A 22,345-nucleotide genomic window follows, 5' to 3' on the forward strand; every position below is an offset into this window, starting at 1 on the left:
GAGCTGGTATATTGATTTTGATCATCTTCATTCTTTTGAATAATAACGATGTCATCAGCAAACAAAACAACATTCAGGTATTCCTCACTAGTTATCTTAATTCCTCATTAGTTATCTTAATTAATAATATATACGATCGTGTCGTAATTAATTACGTACAAAGGTCTGAGTTAAGAGACAAAAACATATCGGAAGTAAGAACACAAAGTCGATGCATCGCATACATCGAAATCGATGCATCGATATTGTCACAACGTGTCTTTAAAACATCGATGTGTATGACGTATCGGTAAACCTGGTCCGCGGCCTGCGCCGGCCTGGCTGTACTGCTGCTGCTGCTGCTGCTACGGCCCCGAACTTTTTGCCGGCCGCCTCCACTGGAGCGCGGCATCGCCGTTCTTGCGCGGCGAGGCGCCGTATAAAAGCCTCCGGGCGGTGCTGGCAGGCCATCCAGTGCTCTGCCCGCCCCACTGTGGTCAACATGAGCGTTCTCCGGAGGACCATGCAGGTAAACCGCTCACCACAGCTCCGTTTACCGAGTCTCACATCTGCAAATATTTGTAACTAATCGTGATTTCATACCGCGAATTATTTTCAACTGCTTCACATTTCTCAGCGAACTGAAATATCCCTAATATAATCCCGTCAGTTTTAGTAAATTGCGCTAATAATTTTTCTGAACTCAAAATGTAAGAAAAGCAAGTTTTTGGCATGGAGGCATACTACATTATCCTCCTCAGGGTGATTCGCTAAGTTTCACACCTGCAATATGTGGCACTAATTTCGATTTCATGCGGCAGGTTCTATTCAGCTCCATATTTCTCACAGGCCTAAATATACGTGCGCATATATTCCGTAAATTTTAGAAGAATTCCTAAAAATATCTGTCCGGTTTTATAGTGTAAGATAATACAATTTTTGACGCAAATTCATAGGTGTTAAACCAATTTATGTCACTTAAAGACAGCTGTGTTCTTTATGCTAACCTGGAGACAAAGTATGGGTCAAAGTGTCCAGTGGCTCCTTCGGCATTTCCAAAGTGAAATAACGTCAAACGTAGCAAACATGCTAGGTTAGTTGCTGTGTCGAAAAAACCTCTTCTGATTATATCAATTTGATGTATGCTCGTTCAGGGCTAATGGTGTAGAAAAAATTATGGCGGATTCGGTGCCTCCAGCCGCCCGTAAATATAGTTCAAGTTATTTCTATATTAGTTTCATACTTATTCCGAGTCTTTGTCACTCTATAAGAGCCTCTACATCTACATATACGTGATTACTCTGCTATTCACAATAAAGTGCCTGGCAGAGTGTTCAATGAACCACCTTCAAGCTGTCTCTCTACCGTTCCACTCTCGAACGGCACGCAGGAAAAACGAGCACTTAAAATTTTCTGTGGGAGCCCTGATTTCTCTTATTTTATCGTGATGATCATTTCTCCCTATGTAGGTGGGTGCCAATAGAATGTTTTCACAATCGGAGGAGAAAACTGGTGATTGAAATTTCATGACAAGATCCCGTCGCAACGTCAAACGCCTTTGTTTTAATGATTGCCACTAAAATTCACGTATCATGTCTGTGACACTATTTCCCCTATTTCGCCATAATACAAAACGAGCTGACCTTCTTTGTACTTTTTCGATGTCATCCATCAGACCCACCTGATGCGGGTCCCACACCGCACAGCAATACTCCAGAATCGGGCGGACAAGCGTGGTGTAAGCAGTCTCTTTAGTAGTGCCGTTACATCTTCTAAGTGTTCTGCCAATGAATCGCAGTCTTTGGTTTGCTCTACCCACAATATTATCTATGCGATCCTTCCAATTTAGGTTATTTGTAATTGTAATCCCTAAGTATTTAGCTGAATTTTCAGCCTTCAAATTTGTGTGACTTATCGTGTAATCGAAATTTAGCTGATTTCTTTTAGTATTCATGTGAATAACCTCACATTTTTCTTTATTCAGGGTCAGTTGCCACTTTTCGCACCATGCAGATATCTACGTCATTTGGCAAGTCATTTTGATCATACGATGTCTTTACAAGACGGTAAATGACAGCATCATCTGCAAACAATTTAAGATGGCTACTGAGATTGTCTCCTATGTCGTTAATATAGATCAGGAACGATAGAGGGCCTATAACATTTCCTTGGGGAACGCCGGATATTACTTCTGTACCTAGCGACTGTACCTGCGTTAGTCAGGAAGTTCTGCACTCCATCGAAGGTTGACACTGATACTTTCCCTCTGTACGAATTGTCGAGACAGCCAGTGAGGAACATAATTAACAATAAGACCAGCTCGTAGCGTAGTCATGATTTACTATGACTGATACATCTGTTCAACCCTTTAGGAAGCATTTACCTCTACTGCCTTTATTATTCTTTTCAAAAGCTTACCGTTTATTCTACAGGTAGGTATGACGAAGGAATTAATAACAGGTCAGTTGACAACAAGGTCGATGTTATTGAGCACAACAGTGACAAGCTTTGCAGTATGACCTAAGCTGCACTTCTTATTAGATGTACCTATACTCCACAAGCCACCTTATGGTGTATGGCGGAGAGTGCTTTGTGTATGGTGGAGAGTGCTGTGTGTGGCACTGTCATAACACCCATTTCCTGTTCCATTAGTGAAAGCTTCGCGGGAAGAACGATTACTGATAAGACACCGTGTGAGCTGGACACTGTGTGGTTCATGAGCTTTTCAGGAGATATACGTAGGAGAAAGTAATATATTGGTCGACTTTTATGGAAACGTATGCTTGTCTCGGAATTTTAACATTAAACCATAGCGTGATGCGGAACTCCTCTGTTACACCGTCTGCCGCTGGAGTTGGTTGAGCGTCTACGCGACGCCTTCGCGCTTACTATATGAACCTGTAACGAAACGCGCTGCTCTTCTTTGGATCTTTCTGTTTCTCCCGTCAATCCTATATAGAAGTATTGAACTCTTGGTCGAACCAGGGTTTTGTAAGCTCCTCCTTTGTGAGTGGACTACATGTACTGAGGATTCTTTCAACGAATGTCTGCGATTAGTTTCATGTACTTTTTCCAGTTTGAATCTCTATATACGCATAATGCTGGATATTTTTATGGATGTGACTGCTTCTAGTGATTTTTCTGCACTCGTGCAATCGTTCAGTAACGCGTCTTTCTGCCTGTTTACGTGCAAAATGTTCTATTTACGTTAAGAGTCAATTTCCAGTCCCTACACCAAGCTCAGCCCTCTGCATATCTTCCCTCATTTCGCTACAGTTTCTAGCATTGGAATTTCTGTGTAATTCCTTACATGAGTACAGTATGAGATGTGGTACAGTGGACAAGTGTACAGAGTTGTCGGTGTACAGGTGGCGCTGGTGTTGTGCTGCGCAGCCGTTGTGCCGTGCGTGCTCGCCAAGATGGAGGAGGGAGCCGGCAAGCGGGTGGCCAAGCAGATCCACACCAAAGGTGAGCGCCATCTGCAAGCCAAGCCCCGACTTACAGCTCCCCACGTGCTGCTCCCAGTGCCCCCCTGACGCCCGCTGTTTCTGTGATTGCAGCCGCAGTGGTGGACTCCGAGAACGACCACAACGCCGCAGAGACCGGCTTCGGCGGGGGCGGCGTCGGCGGACACGGCAAATACTTCCAGTAAGTTAGCACCACTGTTTCAGACACACTCCTCATAACAAGATATACATAATTCCATCCATGAACAATATTAATTTCTAATGGTTCCCTTTTGGAGGGGGGGGGGGGGGGGGGAAGGGACGGAAGTGAATGTCGAGTTTTCTGTTCCATTTATGCAACATATTTTGACGACTGACCCAGACGCTCCGATCTGTGTTGCTATGCGTACTCGCTGACTGGGTGCTAATCAACAAGCTCGGAGGAAATGAGTCAGTTGTCAAAATATTGTTTATAAAAGTAATGAAACCAAGAACTGTACACCCAAATGCACATCATTAATCAGTCACGCCGAGAAAATTGAAAAAAAAAAAACACAATAAGAAATTCTTCCTGACGAAACTAATACAGTGAACTGTTACTGCATTCGCATCTTATCGATATTAGTACTAGACAGGACACCTTATACCGTGCACTCCGTGTCGTCGGATTGTCATTTCACTGATTTCATGGCTCTGAGGTCTCTCTTGTTTTAGAAATAACAACACTTATTAGATGCAATGACGTAATCAGATTGAACTATTGGCTAGGAAATCCAGCCTGTGGCAGTCAGGCCGACAAGTGCTAGTCTTTAAATTTTATGCGTGTCGACGTTGATGAATGGTGATAGGGACAGCACAATACCCCATGTCCGAGCGGAGAAAATGTCCAACTCATCTGGGAATCGAGCCCGAGGCTTCAAGGATAGACGCTGCTAAGCTAACCACTCGACCATAAGCGGAGTTATTTGGTTGCAAATCTTTTAGAAACCTTATTTTAACAGAATACCGATACCGTAAAACGGGCCAAGTAACTTTCGTAGAAACGCATATACTCTCGGTGTTATAAAACATCGTCTCACTTGCAATCATCCAGAAAATGAATAACGCAAATTCAGTGAGTATTACATAAATTTGGACTGCTACGAATAAATCATCAGTTTCAATCTCCAACCCGCTGCTTTAAGTGAAACATCATTCTATAGCTAGGATATTTAACGTGCATTGAAAAGGTACCAAATCGTAGTATAACCGCCAAATGACACACTGTGTGCCGCTGGTATATTGTGGGACGTTCTAAAGTTTTCTTGAATATACGGTAATTAAAGCAGAACGTTGTCAGCTAAAGCATTACTTTGTATGTCAGATCAGAATTTATATTTGATACTAAAAGACATGAGAAGCAGGTAAATTGTAAGCGTGCACCAATTCAGTTCAGTCGTTAACAATACTTTTCAGAGGACAGTGAAGGTGTAAAAACTAACACGACCTGCAATGAGAGCAATTTCTGCATGTCTGTACTTAGTTATGATTGTTAACGTCGTAGCATGAGATGAAAACAGTAATAATCGAATCCGTGTTTTCGTGTTACAAATTGTTAACATCGTGTCACAGTTCATAAGCTACCTTACCACACTTCATGTTTCATTAAAATTCAAAATCTGCATTTCACTAAAATGCAACTATTATCTCTGAAAATTTTTACACTATTTCTCCTTACCCGATTCGGTAAAATTACATAACGGAGTCCCGTTAATGCAACGAAAGAATATGTTCATGGTCACCTGTCACTCAAGTCTAATCGCAAGATCTAATTAACAATACCTTAAAACAACACTCTTTAATGTCAGTAAAACACTAGGGAAACTTTACTTTGAAACAATTTGTTTTTTATGTAAATCGTCTGTCCCCTGTAATGTCTTACCAAAGAAGTCATCAATGTTTTTCCGATATGTGTCTTGTGTTATCCAAGTTGCGCTAAACACTAAAAAGTTTCAACCTCTGAAATATAGTTAAACAATAGAAATGTTTTGGAGCGTAATTTGTTCTAGTTTTGAGGCAGAGAAGCTCCAAATAGCCTAGGGAATTCAGCGATCTGTTTCTCAGTTCTAATTACAGGAATTCCAGTGATTACATAATTAAGCATATCTGACGGTTTTTCTTCAGAACAAGAATATTTCCTGGGTATTCAGTGTGAAATATAAACTAAAATCGGTTTGAAGAAAGTTCGTTTTTATTTTGCTGTATCTCTCTTCTGGTCTAATCTCCACTCCCTCTCTACAGCTGAGAGCTGCTGCTTTTCAACATAGCGCCTCTCAGCCACTTACGTTTCGTGTTCATGTCTGCCATGTTACTGGCGGGGAGCAACAGTGCGAACACGTTCATATAAATACTTTAATGGCTAAACTAGTTTCAATAGCCGTCTAAAAATTTAAGAAGAAACTGCATATAAGAAGGAATATACAAAGACAATATATTTACGGACTAAATAATTGCCACTAAAGCGGATAAAAATTAAAAATCGACACCATGGATGCTTCTTGGCCTAGGCTTTGTAGAAATTTATGTAAGGCTCCTACCAGAAGGAAAAACTTATGTTTCATATTCTTCTTATATCATGTGTTACTGTATATGTAATTTTCTCAATATTCTTATTGGATTTTGCGCCGTTCCATTCACGAAGCAGGGTTTGTGAGATTGGGAGGGAGGAGGGGTAGAAGTTAGTATTACGAATATTTCTCACAGAGGCTTTCTTGCAACCCTTGTTTATGCAGTCCATTTGCTCCAGATCGTGTCCTAGCTCACAGAGCTACCGACTGAAAACTTCGCTTGCAAATAAACTACAGTTATTGTGCGGTATCAAGCTAATGAAGGCCAAGTGCAATACATGTCAGTACACTGGCATATTTTAGGATATAGCTTCCTCAGAGGGATTTTAGTGGGATTGAAATTACCTTGTTTTCCATTTCCAATTTTTGTGTATTTTTTGACTTTTTCAGGTGTGATGGATATCGCCGCTTTTTATCCAATGTTATTGTGCAAGTCTAAGAGTAGGCTGCTGGCTGCTCAACATTGGTCGAAATGACTGGACTAAGTTAGCTTGGTGTACCTCTACATCTCCCCTACACTTCATTTACTTTTATCCAAAGTGCAGCTTACCACAGATGGTATGACTGAATTTTTGAATCAGCGTTAGAGTCGTGCACAGTGTAGGCCGCTTTTCGCCTTCTGGCATGTAGGGGCCACGGGCTAGAGCGCAAGGGCCACCAAAGCAACCGAGTGCTACCAACTGCGACACCAGTATCGGGCTATTGCAACAGGCCAGGCTGCCATGCAACGGAGACAGGCCGTTTGCTTACAGATGCAATGCTCCAACCTGTTGCCTGTGCTGCAGCACGCCTTGCGTCGTGTCTGCAACTTCCTAAAGCGATTAAATATGATCATCTGACGTGTACTACGTAATTGCTACTTTGTGTCAATACATTCATACATTGTGACTATACGTGATTCCAGGTTACAAGTATGTAGTTCCATTAAATACGTGAACATACGGCTGTTTAATTGGTTTGCACTGTTTGAAAATTAACAAGTATAATTAACAGCATCTGTCAAAAGGAAAAATACTCTATGAGTGTTATTGTGGGCACATACGTTCTCCTTCACCCTTTGCAGTTTTGAAGATGGCAGGGATAAAACACAGCCCACGAAAGGTCATCTGCATCTTGTATAGAAACGACACTGAATTTTAAGAGTCAAAGGACACAAAAGGGAATCAGTAATTAAGAAGGGAGTTCGATAGGGTCGTAACCTATCCCCAATGTTATTCAATCTGTAAACTGAGCAAGCGATCAAGGAAACTGGGAGAAATTTGGAAAAGGAAATTACAGTTCTGGAAGATGAAATGAAATTTTGAGATTTGCTGATGAAATTGTAATTTGATCGGGGACGGTAAAGGGACTTGGAAGATCAGCTGAACGGAATGGATAGTATCTTGAAAAGAGGACGTAGGATAAACAGCAAAAATGAAACGAAGGTAGCGTAATGTAGTCGAATTTGGTCAGGCAGCTATGAGGGAATTAGAGAATGGAATGAGACACTAGAAATAGTAGATGAGGTTTTGCTATCTAAGCACGAAAATAACTAATGATGGCAGAATTAGAGAGGATGTTCCTGAATATTAGAAATTTGTTAACATCGGATATAAATTTATATGCTAGGAATTGTTTTCTGAAGGTAGTTGTCTGGAGTGTAGCATTGCATTGAAGTCAAATGTAAATGATAAACAGTTTAGATACGAAAAGAATAGAAGATTTTGAAAGATAATGCTAATGGGTAGATCAGCCAGATAATGAGGAGATACTCTGTAGAATTTGGGGGGGGGGGGATGAACGTGACTAAAAGAAGAGAGTAACTGATGGGACACATCCTGAGACATCAAGGAACTGTCAATTTGATAATAGAGTGAAGTGTGGAGAGTAAAAAATGTAGTAGGAGAACCAAGACTGACTTCAGTAAGCAGGCTCAAATGCATGTAGTTTGCAGTAATCAGAGATGGAGAGGCTTGCACAGGATAGAATACTGCAGAGGGTTTTCGAACTGGAGAACACAATAACAACACCCTTCTTGTGTCTATATACTGTAGTTACAGTACTGGAGGTAAAAAATATCGATAAATTGGTGTTAGAGTGAAACATGATAACTGGAATGTGCATTAAAACCATTTCGAACCCTTCCTGCATAGTTGGTCGATGTAACAGTAATAGAAGATAAATTCAGGGCTTCTACAAATGGACTCAGAACATAGAGCAGTAGAGGCGACAGGTTGGTCCGACGTGTAGCCATTTTTTTTTTTTTCTGCGCGCATGCTGGCAAAGCAACAGGCTAGCGAGGTAAGTCAGCTCGGCTGTGTTGGTCTGGTGGTTTGCGCCCAGCTGCGCAGTAACCGAGCCAGCTGGGCTGGCCTATTGTACTGCACGGGTCAGGCTGCGAGCCACGGGCTGAGGTGGCACACACTTGCACCGCGCACGACTCTGAAGTGCACGCAACTGGCGGACGGCGAGAAAGGCTGATGCAGTGAGAGCTGAGAGAGAATAGTGTGTGTTGTGGTGTGCCGCAGGGACTTCTACATGCTGCTGTACGGGCCACTGCAGATGGAGTACGGCCACGTGTGCGAGGACCCCGAACGCTGGGAGCAGCGCTTCGAGCGCAGGGACTTCCAGAACCACAGGCACCAGGGACAGGTCCTCACCGAAAACTCCTCTTATCTCTCATCTGCTTCCGGCCACTCCTTCCGGTGCTGCCTTTCTTCTCTTTCTCTCTGTTCCCGCAGGATTCAGTTTGAGCGCTCGCTCGGTACAGACTTCTTTGCTTTCGGAGCTGGTTTTCGCACTGCCGAAACAGCTTGAGAACGGTGACACTGTCTCCCTTTCCTTCCTCCGGTTTCTCGATCAGAATATCTCACGGTAGCGAGCTTAGTGAAACAAATCATTCACAACCAAATGTCTGAAGCAAATAGGGAACACTCTTTCGCGATACATTTCAGTTGTTCGGTTTAGGGAGCATGAACAACGGTTGATTGGGTTTGTTCCTTTCTCTCTTATAAAAGAACTGGTGGTAGGAAAAGTTTGCATGCTGAAGTATTAATGCAGAATTTAACTACCGAATGTAACGGCAGACTGCAAGGACATTCTTACTTCCTTCCCTATCTCTGTCTTTCATACTAACAGTCGTACACGTAGCGACCTTTGCGAAAAAATTTACTCAATGCATTAGGACATTCACCTGGCACGAAACTAAAGGTATAATAAAACCACTATAAATTAGAATACACAAGTTCTCTGGAAATATACCTTCATATCCAAGGTTGGTTGACACTTAAGATTCAATACGACTGTGTGGGAAGTACACAGTTAATTTATGAAATCTCCAGCCTTTCCAATGGGATTAAGTTGTCCAGTACCGAAACCTGACGGTGGACTACATCAGGAAAGTCTGACATGATTGTAGTGTACATTGGAGTCATATTACTAAACTTGAGTGGTTACGAATCGAATATTCATGCTCTTATATTATAATCGCTGTTGGGCCTCTGTTTTAAAAATCAGAGTACGTGAAACCCCCATCCGACACAATTAGCGGATGTCTTACCTGAAGGGTTATAGCGGGAGCTGGCAAGTGATGGACCAGTTAGGTATCGTCAGAACGGCTCCACACATGGATGTTGAGAGGCTTCACATCAAAGGAGTGAGTGGTTTCTCTAAATTATTTTAGGTGACTACCGGGGATGCCTCCTTCAACAGGCTCAGGGCCGACAACCTACGCTTTTGTTATTCAACAACACTGGTGCCCCAGTTGTTACCCAGCGCCCTTCCTTCCTTTCCAACAGTTCCCAATACAGATTACGCTGGACAATCGCTCTGAGTGGAAATGCTCACGTATTCCTTCAGCCATTTCACTAGCTTCGGCTCTACTCCAGACTTCTTTTGCTTCATATTTTTCACAGATTTTGAGCGCTGCCTCCAGCTGAGCATGAGGACACGAGTCTTTTCCCCAGCTTACGGCATACTTTTGTCGGTTTCCGCTATTTGTGGATGCGGTCCCCAAGCATCCTGCCAGCCACTGTCTTCAGCTCGGCCAGCGATACTACCTCAACGGCTGCACGACGCGACGCATTGCTCTCCTTTTCATTGACCACTTTTTCCAACACTCGAGTGCTTTAGTTTTAGACTAAAGCGAGCGTCTTCTGCTATCACTCTGAAGACACCTGCTTACGTTTCCTGCCTCTGCACTGATTCGTCAGCTACTCAACAGCTTAGCTTGCTGAACGCTGGCTCCGCGTAACCTCAGCCAGCGTCGCCCGCTTGACTTCTTCCACTGTCACACCAGGACGTATGACAGCCCCGCGCGCACGTGACTTTCCTGCATTTGCACCGACTGACCATTTCTGTCTGTGTGTGTGAGAGCTTGTGCTTGCTGGGGTAACGGCTTTGTCCGCTGTCGCGCAGGTACCAGCATAACCCGGAGCACGACCACTACGAATTCGGTTACCGCCGAGGAAACGAGCACCACTTCCAGGAGCGCTACGAGAAGGCTCTGCCGCACGCCGGACACTTCAAGACCAAAGTAAGGCCCAGGCGCACCGCCGGGCTGCCTCCCTCACGACTCCTCTGAAGATGCCACCACGCTCGAGGTCGAAACGATCTTAACGTTTGTTTCTTATGAGGACGGTTACACGATTTGCTTATACATTACACCACCACGATGGCGCAAGGGCATCTGAGACGAGATCGTGAGAGAGGGAGCCTGGCATTTGCAAATCGCTACTTGAGCCTAATCTCAAAGCATTGCGTAGTTTCTGTATCACTTTCCAGAATATGAAGCGTTCTCATACAGCCATTATTACGTTTCTCAGCATAGAATTGATATGTGTAGTTACTATTAATTCATCCAGTTTTCCTCACCAACATTGCTCTAACACATTTTATCTGTTTCTCCTTTCACTTCACTCAACACCTGTGACAAATCAAGACTGCGGTCCGACATTTCCAGAAGAGAAAATACCGTTTGAATATAAACTACAGGGACAAACTTCTGTGCATTCTCCTGACTGGACAAGGGACAAAACGACTTATACCACATTTTGTCCGTAAATGACACATTAGTCTGTAATGGTCCAATCACATCACAAAATTTTATTGCAGGCCTCTCCAACGATAGTGCTATCAACTTTAATTGGAATGCCTTCCGTGCCTTGTACTTCTAGCGTACATTCTTTGGGAAGTCGTTTGCCTCATTGGTTCCGGTATTCCAACTGCCTCCAGACAGCGTCACAGAGTACCTTCTTCACACATCTACACCCTTGTAAGGCGGATATATAGCTAACGTATTGTCTACAAACAATTCGAAAGTAACACCACCTGTCGCAACACTAAGTGCACATCCTACGCTAGAAAAAGAACAATGTTCCCCAAGAACTTTGAATACTTCAGTTCGTTAATTTCTTTTTGGAGAACCACTAGTTCACGCAAGCACTTTACAATAATATCTGTGAAAACATTGACACTGCCGTTGCTACTGCTGATGCTCAGTTTATTCATGATCATTTGTTGCAGAACATACATCGTGATTGTTGTATTCGTTGATGATGGCATCCCTACCAAAGATCACTTCATCAGTGAAGAAGTGTAATGAGAAAATGGGATTTGTCGAGGCAATCATTATTAGAGGGTACAGTTCACACATATATTGCAGGTGATAGAGGCAGTACCAGTTTTAATGAGAATTATATAATACAGATCCTGTTTTTAGACCACACTGATGCACCACTTACTTGGAGTTTCTATTAAATTCTCTGCATAACCAAAGTAAGGAGATACCAGTAAGAAAAACAACATTAACCCCTGAAATAGAAAATTTGCATTTCCAGATGTGGCTGAGTTTTGTTCTTTTCCTGACAGGAGTAGTCTACCGAACTTTGTCCCTATAAGCCTGAATGTTCTTTTCCCCATACACTTTCTTTTATAGCAGCTTATTTCTTTACACACGGCTAACTTGAAACTAAAAAATGTGTTCCTAATATGCAGACAATTCAGAATGAATATAGTGATTACAAACTACTATAGCATGACGATAAATCGATAAAAATTACAGAGGATTTTTTCAAACATAAGGCATAGGTTTCCTATAAGACTCCTCTTGGTCACACTGACGATATCTAAGCGGTAATCCATATCACGTCATAGGTTCTGAACCGTACGTGGAGACAGCGACGTGAACAAGTTAGAAATGAGCATTTTGAAGGTGGCTAAGCAGGCATATGCATAAGATCTTCCACACAATCTCATAAAATCAAATCGATAGTCAGGCTTCGAGATTTAGGTGGTCAATAAATAGCGTTGTCCTGCTCAGAACGACCAATCGGACGGGGTTGGAAGATGCTGATTTAGCAATGTGCCAATCTCCATGTCCAAATGTGAGGTGCTCCAACTCTCCGAAAGACATGACTCGTTGAATCCGAATCAAGCTGAGGCATCAGCCATTAATTATGTCCAGATAAATGTTTGTTGAAACAATTAGCAGGATGTCTTCTGCGCGGGTTGTGCCAATGACACAGAACTTTTCATTTATGCATCACCGCGCGGTCCCCCGGCTTCCAATTCACTGCGCTTTCGCAACAATCGACATTTTGAAGTTTCTTTTAAGTACTCTGTAATTCTTGTTTACGTGTTGCTATGCATGAAGTAGGTACAACTGTTTGTAATCGTTATATTCATTTTGAACTGCCCTGCACGAACTGCATACCTACCACTAACGTGTACGAATGGGGGAGAAACGAATACGAGAAGACGCGTTTTACCTTATGAGTATATAACTCTTGGAATGCTGAAGACTGCTACACCTCACACAAACTTGGCACTGCATGGTCCCACCCTCGCCCGTGGCGGCTGCTCTTGAGCATGTCTACGGCTGCTGAAAACAACAGCGCTGGCTCACGCCTGGCTTGCAAGTTACATTAACAGCACGGCACTGCACTTCTCTGGAGGGCAGACATGGCATGGCAGAAATATTAATAAAAAAATACAGATAAATATTATCTTAAGTTGTGTCGGATGATATTCATAACACACAGTTCGTGAATATTGTACTGAACACTTTTATATCACTGTTAAGAGATGCATTCTAGCACGTGTGTCTGGTACTCGTTGCTAACGCAGGGTGTGACGTCACTTTTGCAGGCTCGCTGGGGAGACAAGCATGGAGGCTACGGAGAGCACTACTGGGACTACAACCACGCTGGACACGTGAGTACCCCCACTCAGCATGTACGCTCGTAAAACGAAATTAAATCTAGTCATAGGTCTCTACAACTATTCTGGTCGCAGTGGCAGAGCTGACAAACCTACCATGTAATTACTGTGTATGGAAGACCCCGCAATGACTTTAGGTGCAGTTATAATGAGTGTTCATAAATTATCTTTAAAGCTTTATATTTCAAGAACTTTAAAACTTTACTAGATAATAGCAGCTCCTTTTCAACATGTGAGAAGTTAACTCTACCGTTTTGTTTTCTCATTCATATACGTCAATGTGGTCTCCCCTGGTAACACGGTCAACGTCTAGTCGGTGTTTAATTTCTCTCCATGCACTCTCTAGGAATTCCCCGGCGGTATGCTCAGAAGTATTGCGAATGCTCGTCTTCACGCCCAGTAGGTGTGTCTCCTAGGTACGGTACACCTGATCCTATACGAAACTTCGTACGAAGACTGAGCTAAGATGATCGTACGGAGCACTGAATCGGACAATCTCGACTAGCCTCCCCATCCGGAAACTTTTCATCCGGAAACTGATGGATTTTTCAAGAACAGTAAGATAGCGGCCCATCTTGATGATATATGACGTAAGGTTGCAGGTGTTCCAATTGTGACACAACAAACCCTTGTAACATGTACAACTTATCATCACTGTTGACAGTGGATTCTTTGGAAAATAGTGGACCAATCTTGCACCACATTTTGACTTAGGAACTGCCTCTTTCCATTTCACCCGTAACGTAAGGACACTCTGATACCCATATATGAAAGTTATATTGGTCCAGTTTGCCGAATACATTGACTCATTGCATCATCAGGGAAACAAATCCGTTCCAAAAAGTCAGTGTTTGTGTCAACCTTTGCTGGAATATCCATCGCAAACTGTTCACATTGTCTGTCTGTTTGACAAACAAGCAGCACCATGTAGATATAAAGATGTAGTCATCTACGCAAGATTTTCTGCACTGTTGATCGTGGTATTTCTCTGGTGTCAACATACTGATTTTGTCGGACTTCTTGCAAATATCTGTGCACCTTTCACGCGTTGGCGTCTGAAACAGATGGACGACCCAGCTACTTTTTATGTAGAATACTATTAGTTGCCATAAATGACATATACCATGCCCGAATACATGATCGAGACGGTGTTTCCCTTCCATACTGTGTCCGGGAGTTCCCTTGTACTTGGATATCGGACATCCTCTCCATGAATCAGCCCACACTGTGAAACCACAAATTCCGAAGACCCCTCCCTGTGCAGTGATATGACAGACGACGGCGTTATACAAGTTGTGCAGCAGCCAGACTGCACCATGTTTCGTTAGTTTTTTTGCTTGAGTCGAACAACGGAATATGCTAACAAGAATATGTCTGCTGAAGTTCAGTTTGTGGAACATACGTTCGAGACTGAAATGCAAGCCAGCCCATCATAGACGTGGGTATCGTCAAGATAAATTGTTTACTGGCTGCATATGATTTACAGACTGAACAACTTTATACAAAAGAGATTATTTTTCAATGGTGAATGCTCTTTTTTGGTTGAATTATATTGTGTGTTTAATATCACCGTGGACTAGACGTTAGACCTGACAGTGAATGAAATTATTTCCCTATTTATCTAACCTATTGTTGAATTAACTAGCGTAAAATATGTGTTGCTTTTTTTTCTTTTTTGCTCACAGCCATTATTCATATTTCTCACTACTTCAGATCTTTGATTTCAGTGCTAAAACTTCTAAGACTTACAATCTCTTTTCCTCCTTTTCCAGCACGAGGATGGCGGTGATGACGGCGGTGATGTAAGTACTGTTTATTTGCTTCTATTTTGCTATTCTAAGGTGTATTAAATCGACTAAACTGTGTGGTATAACTCCGTACTACGAATCGGGCAGTGCATAGCACACTACTTGAGTACCTCCGGTAGCAAACTACATGAGTATCTTAGAAAGTTTGGTGACCGAGGAAATAATGGCAGGTATGAAGTGGCGCCGCACAGGTTGAGATCTATACGTTCGTCATTATTAATGTTTTGTCAATCCCAACACATCTTGGTCTCCTGTTGCATCGTTAAAACTCTCAACATGTGACATTCTTCATCTGTCATCCAATGCTGTGAAATGAAAAAGAATAGCAAAACCAATGGGGCGCGATTTGCAGACTTCAATTTAACTATTCGCGACAAATAGCTGAAGGAACAGAGTTTGTGACCACAAGTCGCCGAGGTAGAAACCGCACAAAACTAGTTTTGAATAGAAGTTCAATATCATCGAAAAATCACACGGAAAGAGATGACGCCAGGTATTCTAAAGAAAGAACATCCGAGTAAGGACATCGGTAAGGGTTGAACACACATTGAGTTCCTAGTTGGCCGTTCTTTAAGTACAGATTCCGCGATCACGACTTAAGCATAAACCTGCAACTGTAATTCGGTCAAATTGTGGCTTTAGATTCACTTTACCTTTTAACTCGAATAAAAGAGATGGCCTGCGAAATATACACGGTTCCTCATCATCGCGTCATGTGTTATTTGTGAAACAACTAGAATGAATATTTAGTTGCTGCAAGTTAGTATCGCGAGGAAACGCAACGTTTTCAGCCTTCTGTCAAACGAGAGGTAGGCTGAAATCCTTTCGTCATATGCGCAACAATAATGACAGTTTCCGTTACCAACACCATTGTCCGCAGTGCGGGCCATCTGACACACTCAAGACGTTCGAGCGGCCACCAGATGAGTGCTTCGATGAAACACAGACTTTGCCAAAGTTGGCTTTATCTCTACACATCGATAAGTTAATGTAACTTGTAGAGAGTTATTGTAGGCTGCAAATGTATTGCCCTCTTTGACCCACACACCCCTCTTGTACCGCTCAAGGAAAAGTGAACACTTTCAGATAAAGACATTGTTAGTAAGATGGCAGGAGAAAGTCTGATAACGTGTTTAGATACAAATAAAAGAGCAGGCTGAAAGCTGCCGGTGGGCTCACGACCTGTTGTTTGGTGTTGCGGCAGGGTGGCTACAGCGAGCCCGTCCCCGAGTACAAGGCGGCGCCCGGCGCCCACCACAAGGTGACAGCCAAGAGGCAGTCCGACGCCGCTGCCGCCCCCGCCGCCCCCACCGTCTCCGAGGCCCGCGTCAAGAAGAGCGCAGGCGAACCTCGCCTGGTGCTGGATGTGGCCACCGGGCGCGTCGTCGACGAGGCGTCTGGCCAGCAGTTCACCCTGACGCCCGTCAACTGAGCTGGCTACACTGACCGCACGAGACAACACACACACACTTTTTATACTTTTGTACCGTTTTTTTGTTACTTTTCTTATTTTGTTGTATTTTGTTAATAAAATTTCAGATTTACACTACCTCTCTATTATTATTAATCATCACTGATGTCTCAACACTTATCCTGTCCTCACTCAGTGTTTCCCACATATTCCTTTCCTTGACGAGTCTACGGAGAACCTCCTCATTTCTTATCTTATCGATCCACGTAACTTTCAACATCTGCTGTATTCCTGTTGCGAATATTTTTAACAACTACTTTCTAACTACTGGCTGAACGTTAATGAAATCTACAAACTGCAGGAACGGATTCTTAACTGCGAATGGAGGAAAACAGGTCTTCTGAAAATGCATCCAGAAATGAACGGTGTGCATACAACGGCAACAGACCGTCCTGGAACACAGTACAGAGTTGCATCGGATCCACGTCACAACAGATGTTCAAAGTGGCCTCCGCAGGATGCATGCATTGTCACGCAGAATACAAAAAACGTACTGTGGCTTATACTATGTTGGCATCGACTTGCCTGAAACTTGTACTAGGGTCTGTCCCAGTATCCTGTACAACCCGGTCCACCAAATCCAGTTTATTTGTTTTGTTTTAGGGTGCAAAAACAACTAGGGTCATACGCACCAATCCAAATATAGTGTACACACAGTCTGCCGCCTTCCTGTACGTTCGTCTGTCTGAAAGAACTCATGATCACACAAACACCCAAGATAAGCTTCAAATCTTGTGTGAGGATACTTATTTTGGTAAAGCCATGTTGCCTTGCGGCCATTTCCATCTGCTTGGTCGTACACGAACACCATCTCGACTTGTTCCCGACATGAATACCAGACCCTTCTACAGTACCCTGTACCAACCAGACAACATGCAATACACACTGAGCACACGACACGTGGATAGAGAAACTGTCCCTCGTCAGCGCCATCTATTGTGGCAACGATGCATTTCCGGACACATGTTCATAGGACCTTTTTTCTCTATTTCCAGTTAGTAGTACTAAAAACAATCAAATGGTTCAGTTGAAGAATCAAGAGAATATATTAAAAATTTCACTCGACAAAACCATAGGCCAATAACCCTATATATGTAATACATCCCTGGCACAGAGAATTATTCTAGACAGATTAAATGTGGCATTGTCAAACCTGTTTATGTGAAAGGTGACAAGAAAGACTTCAAAACTTATCACCCAGTTTCCTTATTGACATCTCCTTCCAAAATATTCTAAAATGTGATATATTTAAATCTGAGTAGAAAGAATTTACCTAGCACATCACAGATTAGACTAGAGAAGGGTTACTCGACTGAGAATATTATTTATGCATTCATTCACCAAATAATACAACCCAAAAATAATAAAAATCACCAATTAGTATTTTTGTTACCATTAAACTCGTTTACTTGCGTCGATCATGTTAATATCTTAGAAAATATTATGTTTTATGGTAATACTATCTTAACTGACAATAGCTTTGAATTGTGTTAAATGATTCAAACAATGACAGAAAATTTTACTGACTGAAGAAATCAGAAATGGAGACTCAAAGGGTTCGATTTTGGGTCCATTCCTATCTACATACTAATAATGAAGCTGTAAAACTGTCATGTGTATCTGTTTTTCTGTTTGAACATGGTGATCTCCAAAAAGTGATCCATTTAGTAGGGCCTAGCTCACTTTTCATTTTCTACTAAAAATCACTTGTTTCACTCATTCTCTTCATTAGAAACTGAAAAGTTACCTAGAACCTACAATCTACTATAATCCACTCTTCATGTATAACTCAATTTCATTTCAAGTACTTAGAAAAATTAACAAAAATAAATGATTTTAGTATCATGTTCACTAATTTAAAAAAAATTCATACAAAAGGTGAACATAAGAAAATAAAATTTAATATTTTTTATATAAGGTGAACTTAAGAAAATGAAATTTAACAATTTTCATTAAAGTTGAATGAAAGACAATAAAATTTAATATTTCTTTGACAGGTGAATCTATGAAAATAAGTAAAAGAATTATAGTGATTGTAAGGACTCTATTCTTTACCTAAAATTTTCCCAGCCATAACACTTATATGATCTATTGTTTGTAAATTTTTTTAGATATGGCTTATTTTCAGTTTTACCACATTCACATATAACTTTAATTTTCTGGTTTCTACAAATCCAACAAAATGCATCTTTTTGATATTTATCTGTATAAAATTCAATAATATTCTTTTTCGGTAGACAGTCACTGTTTGGTATTGTCGATTTAAAGATTATAAAATTTAATAGGAAAAAAAATTTAAAAAAAATATTCACAGAGTGAATTCAATGTCATGAATTTCGTTATTTCTATTTTTAAGTTTCTTCAATCCCTTCTATTTCATTTTCAACTTTTCATTTTTAATTAATTGAAAATCCTAATTGGTATTTAATTTCGAATATATATCTGGTAACATAATCTTAAACTCATTATTAAGTACCATTCAAATTTTTTCTCCATATCTGCTATATAAATATTCAGATCCAGTAACATTATATAAAACATTTAATTCTAATTCTATTAATTTTTAATGTATTGAAAAGGAACTAAAAAGATGTTGTAATTTAATGTCAAAGAAACAAGAAGAAAATTTGTTCAACTGTCATACCGGAGGAATACTCTAAAAAACTTTTTTATCATTGAGAGACAAAGCACTAATTTTGAGATTCTTTTATTACTTCTAGTATTAACTACTTTTTTGTTCTGATGTGCTGGCGTAAAGATGTACTGTATAGTTTCATGTCTATGTGTGTGTTAAATGAAGGTGTTAAATGATGAAAAATGTGTTTTATAATTTCTGTCAAGATCAAGCCTAAATCCCATACCAATGGAGTACAAATTATTCAGTTAATTTGAGAAGGCGAATTTTAGATGGAGGCGACGATCTTTACGACGTTGCTGCTCAACAATAGAGGTACGTGATTGGGCTCACTACTTTCCTTTGGTGGCCGCTAAGATTAATTTCGATGTATTTTTTGCCGAGACGTTCAGAACCTGCAATCTTTCTTTTCGTACAAAAATAGGAGTCAGACTGAAAAAGAAATATTCTTAAATTTAAATAATTGCAATTCTTTTACCCAGGCCACAGGGAATGATAGAAAGTACGTGCCTCTACCCTGATTGTACGTTCGCAATCTCCGAGTGTGTTACGAAGTAATTATTTTACACAAAAAATTAAGATAGATCTTTCTCATCAGATCGCAACCACTCGTACGGGAATGTACGTATCCTCTGAATGTGTGTAGCCAGTCGTGTGCCTTGTTCTACAGATTTTATGTTAATATTCTGTGGATTGCATCTTCGCAATTAATTTTTGTTTATGCTGCAAATTGCACTTCACGCGAAGTATTTGTTACGCAAGTTTCAGGCTCCATTTAATGTCAAAAAATTCCGAAGTACGTCTGACTAAGCAACCCGCTACAATAATTTCATATCTCTACAACTACAATATCAAAAAAACCAATAAAAAAACAAAATAACAGAGAGAGGGTACGTTACAGTATGTATTCAAGAAAGAAAACTAGAATATTTGGATAGTACATCTTTTAAACATAAATACAAAAAAAGTTTAGAGAAGGAACTAAAAACAAGAGAAACTAAGAAGAAATAAAAAATTATTTTAATGACAATGGATAGATTTTCCTACAGTTGGAATCTATTAAATTTGTACTTTTGTGTTAAATGGTGAAAACAAGTTTTCATATACGGGTGTATTGAGTGAAAAAATGGAAAAAAATCTGTTTATATTGTCAAAGGTCCTAATAAAAGTAAATTTATAAAACTGAAGGAAAATAAAAATATTCTTGGAATAGAAGGATTTATTTGTATTCCATATAGTAACCTTAGACAAGAATTGGAAGCTTATTACTGTCCTAAGGTAGAGGCATTTTTGAAAAAAAAAGAACAGATGGTCTTTCCACATTTAATGGAGACTCTTTTTCTAAAATAATTTACTTAAAAACAATAACGATTTTCGAAGGCAAAGAGAGTTTATTGTATAAAGAAGAAGATAAAGAAACAATCGAAAACAGAAAAAATAGGTCAAATACATGAAAATTTAAAAATTAAGACTGTAAACAACTAGAAGATGTAGAAGAAGGATTAAAAGTAATTATTTGTAACATTAAAATGGAAAATTATCGAGGAAAAGACATATATTTTTAAATTCCTAAATAATCCAGATAGTTATTGATCCAATCTGTATTAGTAAAAGCTTTAGACAGAAATGCCAAAAAATATATCTGGTTTTCAAGAGTAAAATGCATTACTGAGGTATAAGAGAAAAATCAAATAGTTTCTTAGATGAAGGATACCAAATAGAATTTTTGGATTTAATTTTACTTCAAAATTTTACTTGTGCAAAAATTACCGTTTATGGTAAGGAAAAGGATGCTATTGTAGAATTAAAAGATTTAAATAAATATAGTAGAAACAAATATATAAAAAAGATACCTAAGGCAATTAATAAATGTTTTCTGGAAGAAAAAGATTCGGATTATAGCGAATAAAGCGAAATAGATAGTGATAAATGTTATAAATACGATTTTCCAAAAGAAGAAGCTGTAAAAGAGCACAAGGATAGTCGAATTTACTGAAGAATAATTTAATTTCTATATTTTTTTGTTTCTGTAAGATGTGTAGTGATAAAACTTTTAATCTCTAGATTTCCATAATAACTTTCCTAAAGAAAAAAATGTAAGACTAATCCATTTTGCTACACACACACAAAAATTTGATCACTAAAAAATAAACTCGGAATGAAGATAAACTAAGTTAGATCAGTTGAGTTAGATCCAGTAATCGGGTCTAGATATATTTCTGTTGAAAGATCGATTAAATTCAAAACCACAATAAAAAATAAAATAACAACCAAACACTAAATGAATGTTAAACAAACATTAAATGAATGTTAAACTAAACATAAAATTGGAATAAATATAATTAATGTTAAATGTTCATTTTAAATTAAAAGTTATTTTAATAGAAAATGAAAATAGACCTAGAACCTACTAAATGGATCTACTCATGGCAATGAAGCATTTCCGGACCGTTGTTCATAGAAACTTTTTCCTCCATTTCCGCACACACAGGAATGTGTCTCTGCAGCCTATATAGTAGTAAAAACAGAATCAAATGGTTCATATGAAGAGTCAAGACATTACATTAAAAATGTCATTCCACAAAACCATAGACCAATAACTATATATATTTAATGCATCCCTGGCACAGAGAATTATTTTAGACAGATTAAATGTGGCATTATCATACTTCATTATGTGAAAGGTGACAAGAAAGACTTAAAAACTTATCATCCAGAGTAGAAGCAATTTACTTAACACACATCAGTTTGGACTACAGAAGGGTTACTTAACTGAGAATATTATTTATACATTCATTCGCCAAATAATACAACCCAAACATAATAAAATTTGACCAATTAGTATTTTTGTTGCCTTCAAGCACGTTTCATTAGAAAATCTTATATTTTATGGAAATACTATCTTAGCAGCTGTGAATTGTGCGGAATGATTCAAACAATGATAGAAATACAGAAAATTTTACCGACAGTTTAAATCACAAAAGGAGCCCCACAGGGTTCAATTTTAAGTCCATTCCTATCTAAATACTAATAATTAAACTGTAAATCTGTCATTTGTAACTGTTTATCTGTTTGAACATGCTAATCTCCAAAACTATTAGACGAAATTTTGTGGGGAGCGTTTAAAAAAGTCATATGAACATATGCCCTGTTTGCAACAGTTTCTGAGGGAACTAATGAAAAGAACGAGGAACAAGACATAT

General features: G+C 39.9%; 1 protein-coding gene across 2 annotated transcripts; it reads left to right on the forward strand.

Annotated features, from left to right (window-relative positions):
• The first annotated feature begins 456 nt into the window (after positions 1 to 456).
• Positions 457 to 16,585, forward strand: LOC126203888 (uncharacterized). 2 transcript variants are annotated; one of them, XM_049938271.1, is made up of 7 exons: positions 457 to 508; positions 3,348 to 3,447; positions 3,540 to 3,627; positions 8,539 to 8,662; positions 13,157 to 13,222; positions 15,001 to 15,030; positions 16,241 to 16,585. In XM_049938271.1, the coding sequence occupies exons 1-7, from the start codon at positions 482 to 484 to the stop codon at positions 16,466 to 16,468; spliced, it is 663 nt and encodes a 220-aa protein (XP_049794228.1). In that variant the 5' UTR covers positions 457 to 481; the 3' UTR covers positions 16,469 to 16,585. The 2 variants fall into 2 exon arrangements, with proteins under 2 accessions (XP_049794228.1, XP_049794229.1); XM_049938272.1 differs by lacking the exon at positions 8,539 to 8,662 and adding an exon at positions 10,427 to 10,544.
• Positions 16,586 to 22,345: the final 5,760 nt, after the last annotated feature.

The sequence above is a fragment of the Schistocerca nitens genome, chromosome 9, assembly GCF_023898315.1.
Source record: "Schistocerca nitens isolate TAMUIC-IGC-003100 chromosome 9, iqSchNite1.1, whole genome shotgun sequence".
Taxonomy (NCBI): domain Eukaryota; kingdom Metazoa; phylum Arthropoda; class Insecta; order Orthoptera; family Acrididae; genus Schistocerca; species Schistocerca nitens.

Bases quoted from the DNA above. Each gene is read 5' to 3' on its own strand.
- LOC126203888 (XM_049938271.1), top strand. From the start codon at position 482: ATGAGCGTTCTCCGGAGGACCATGCAG. The intron at 8,663-13,156 runs GTCCTCACCGAA...TCACTTTTGCAG, and splicing joins ACCACAGGCACCAGGGACAG to GCTCGCTGGGGAGACAAGCA. The intron at 13,223-15,000 runs GTGAGTACCCCC...CTCCTTTTCCAG, and splicing joins ACTACAACCACGCTGGACAC to CACGAGGATGGCGGTGATGA.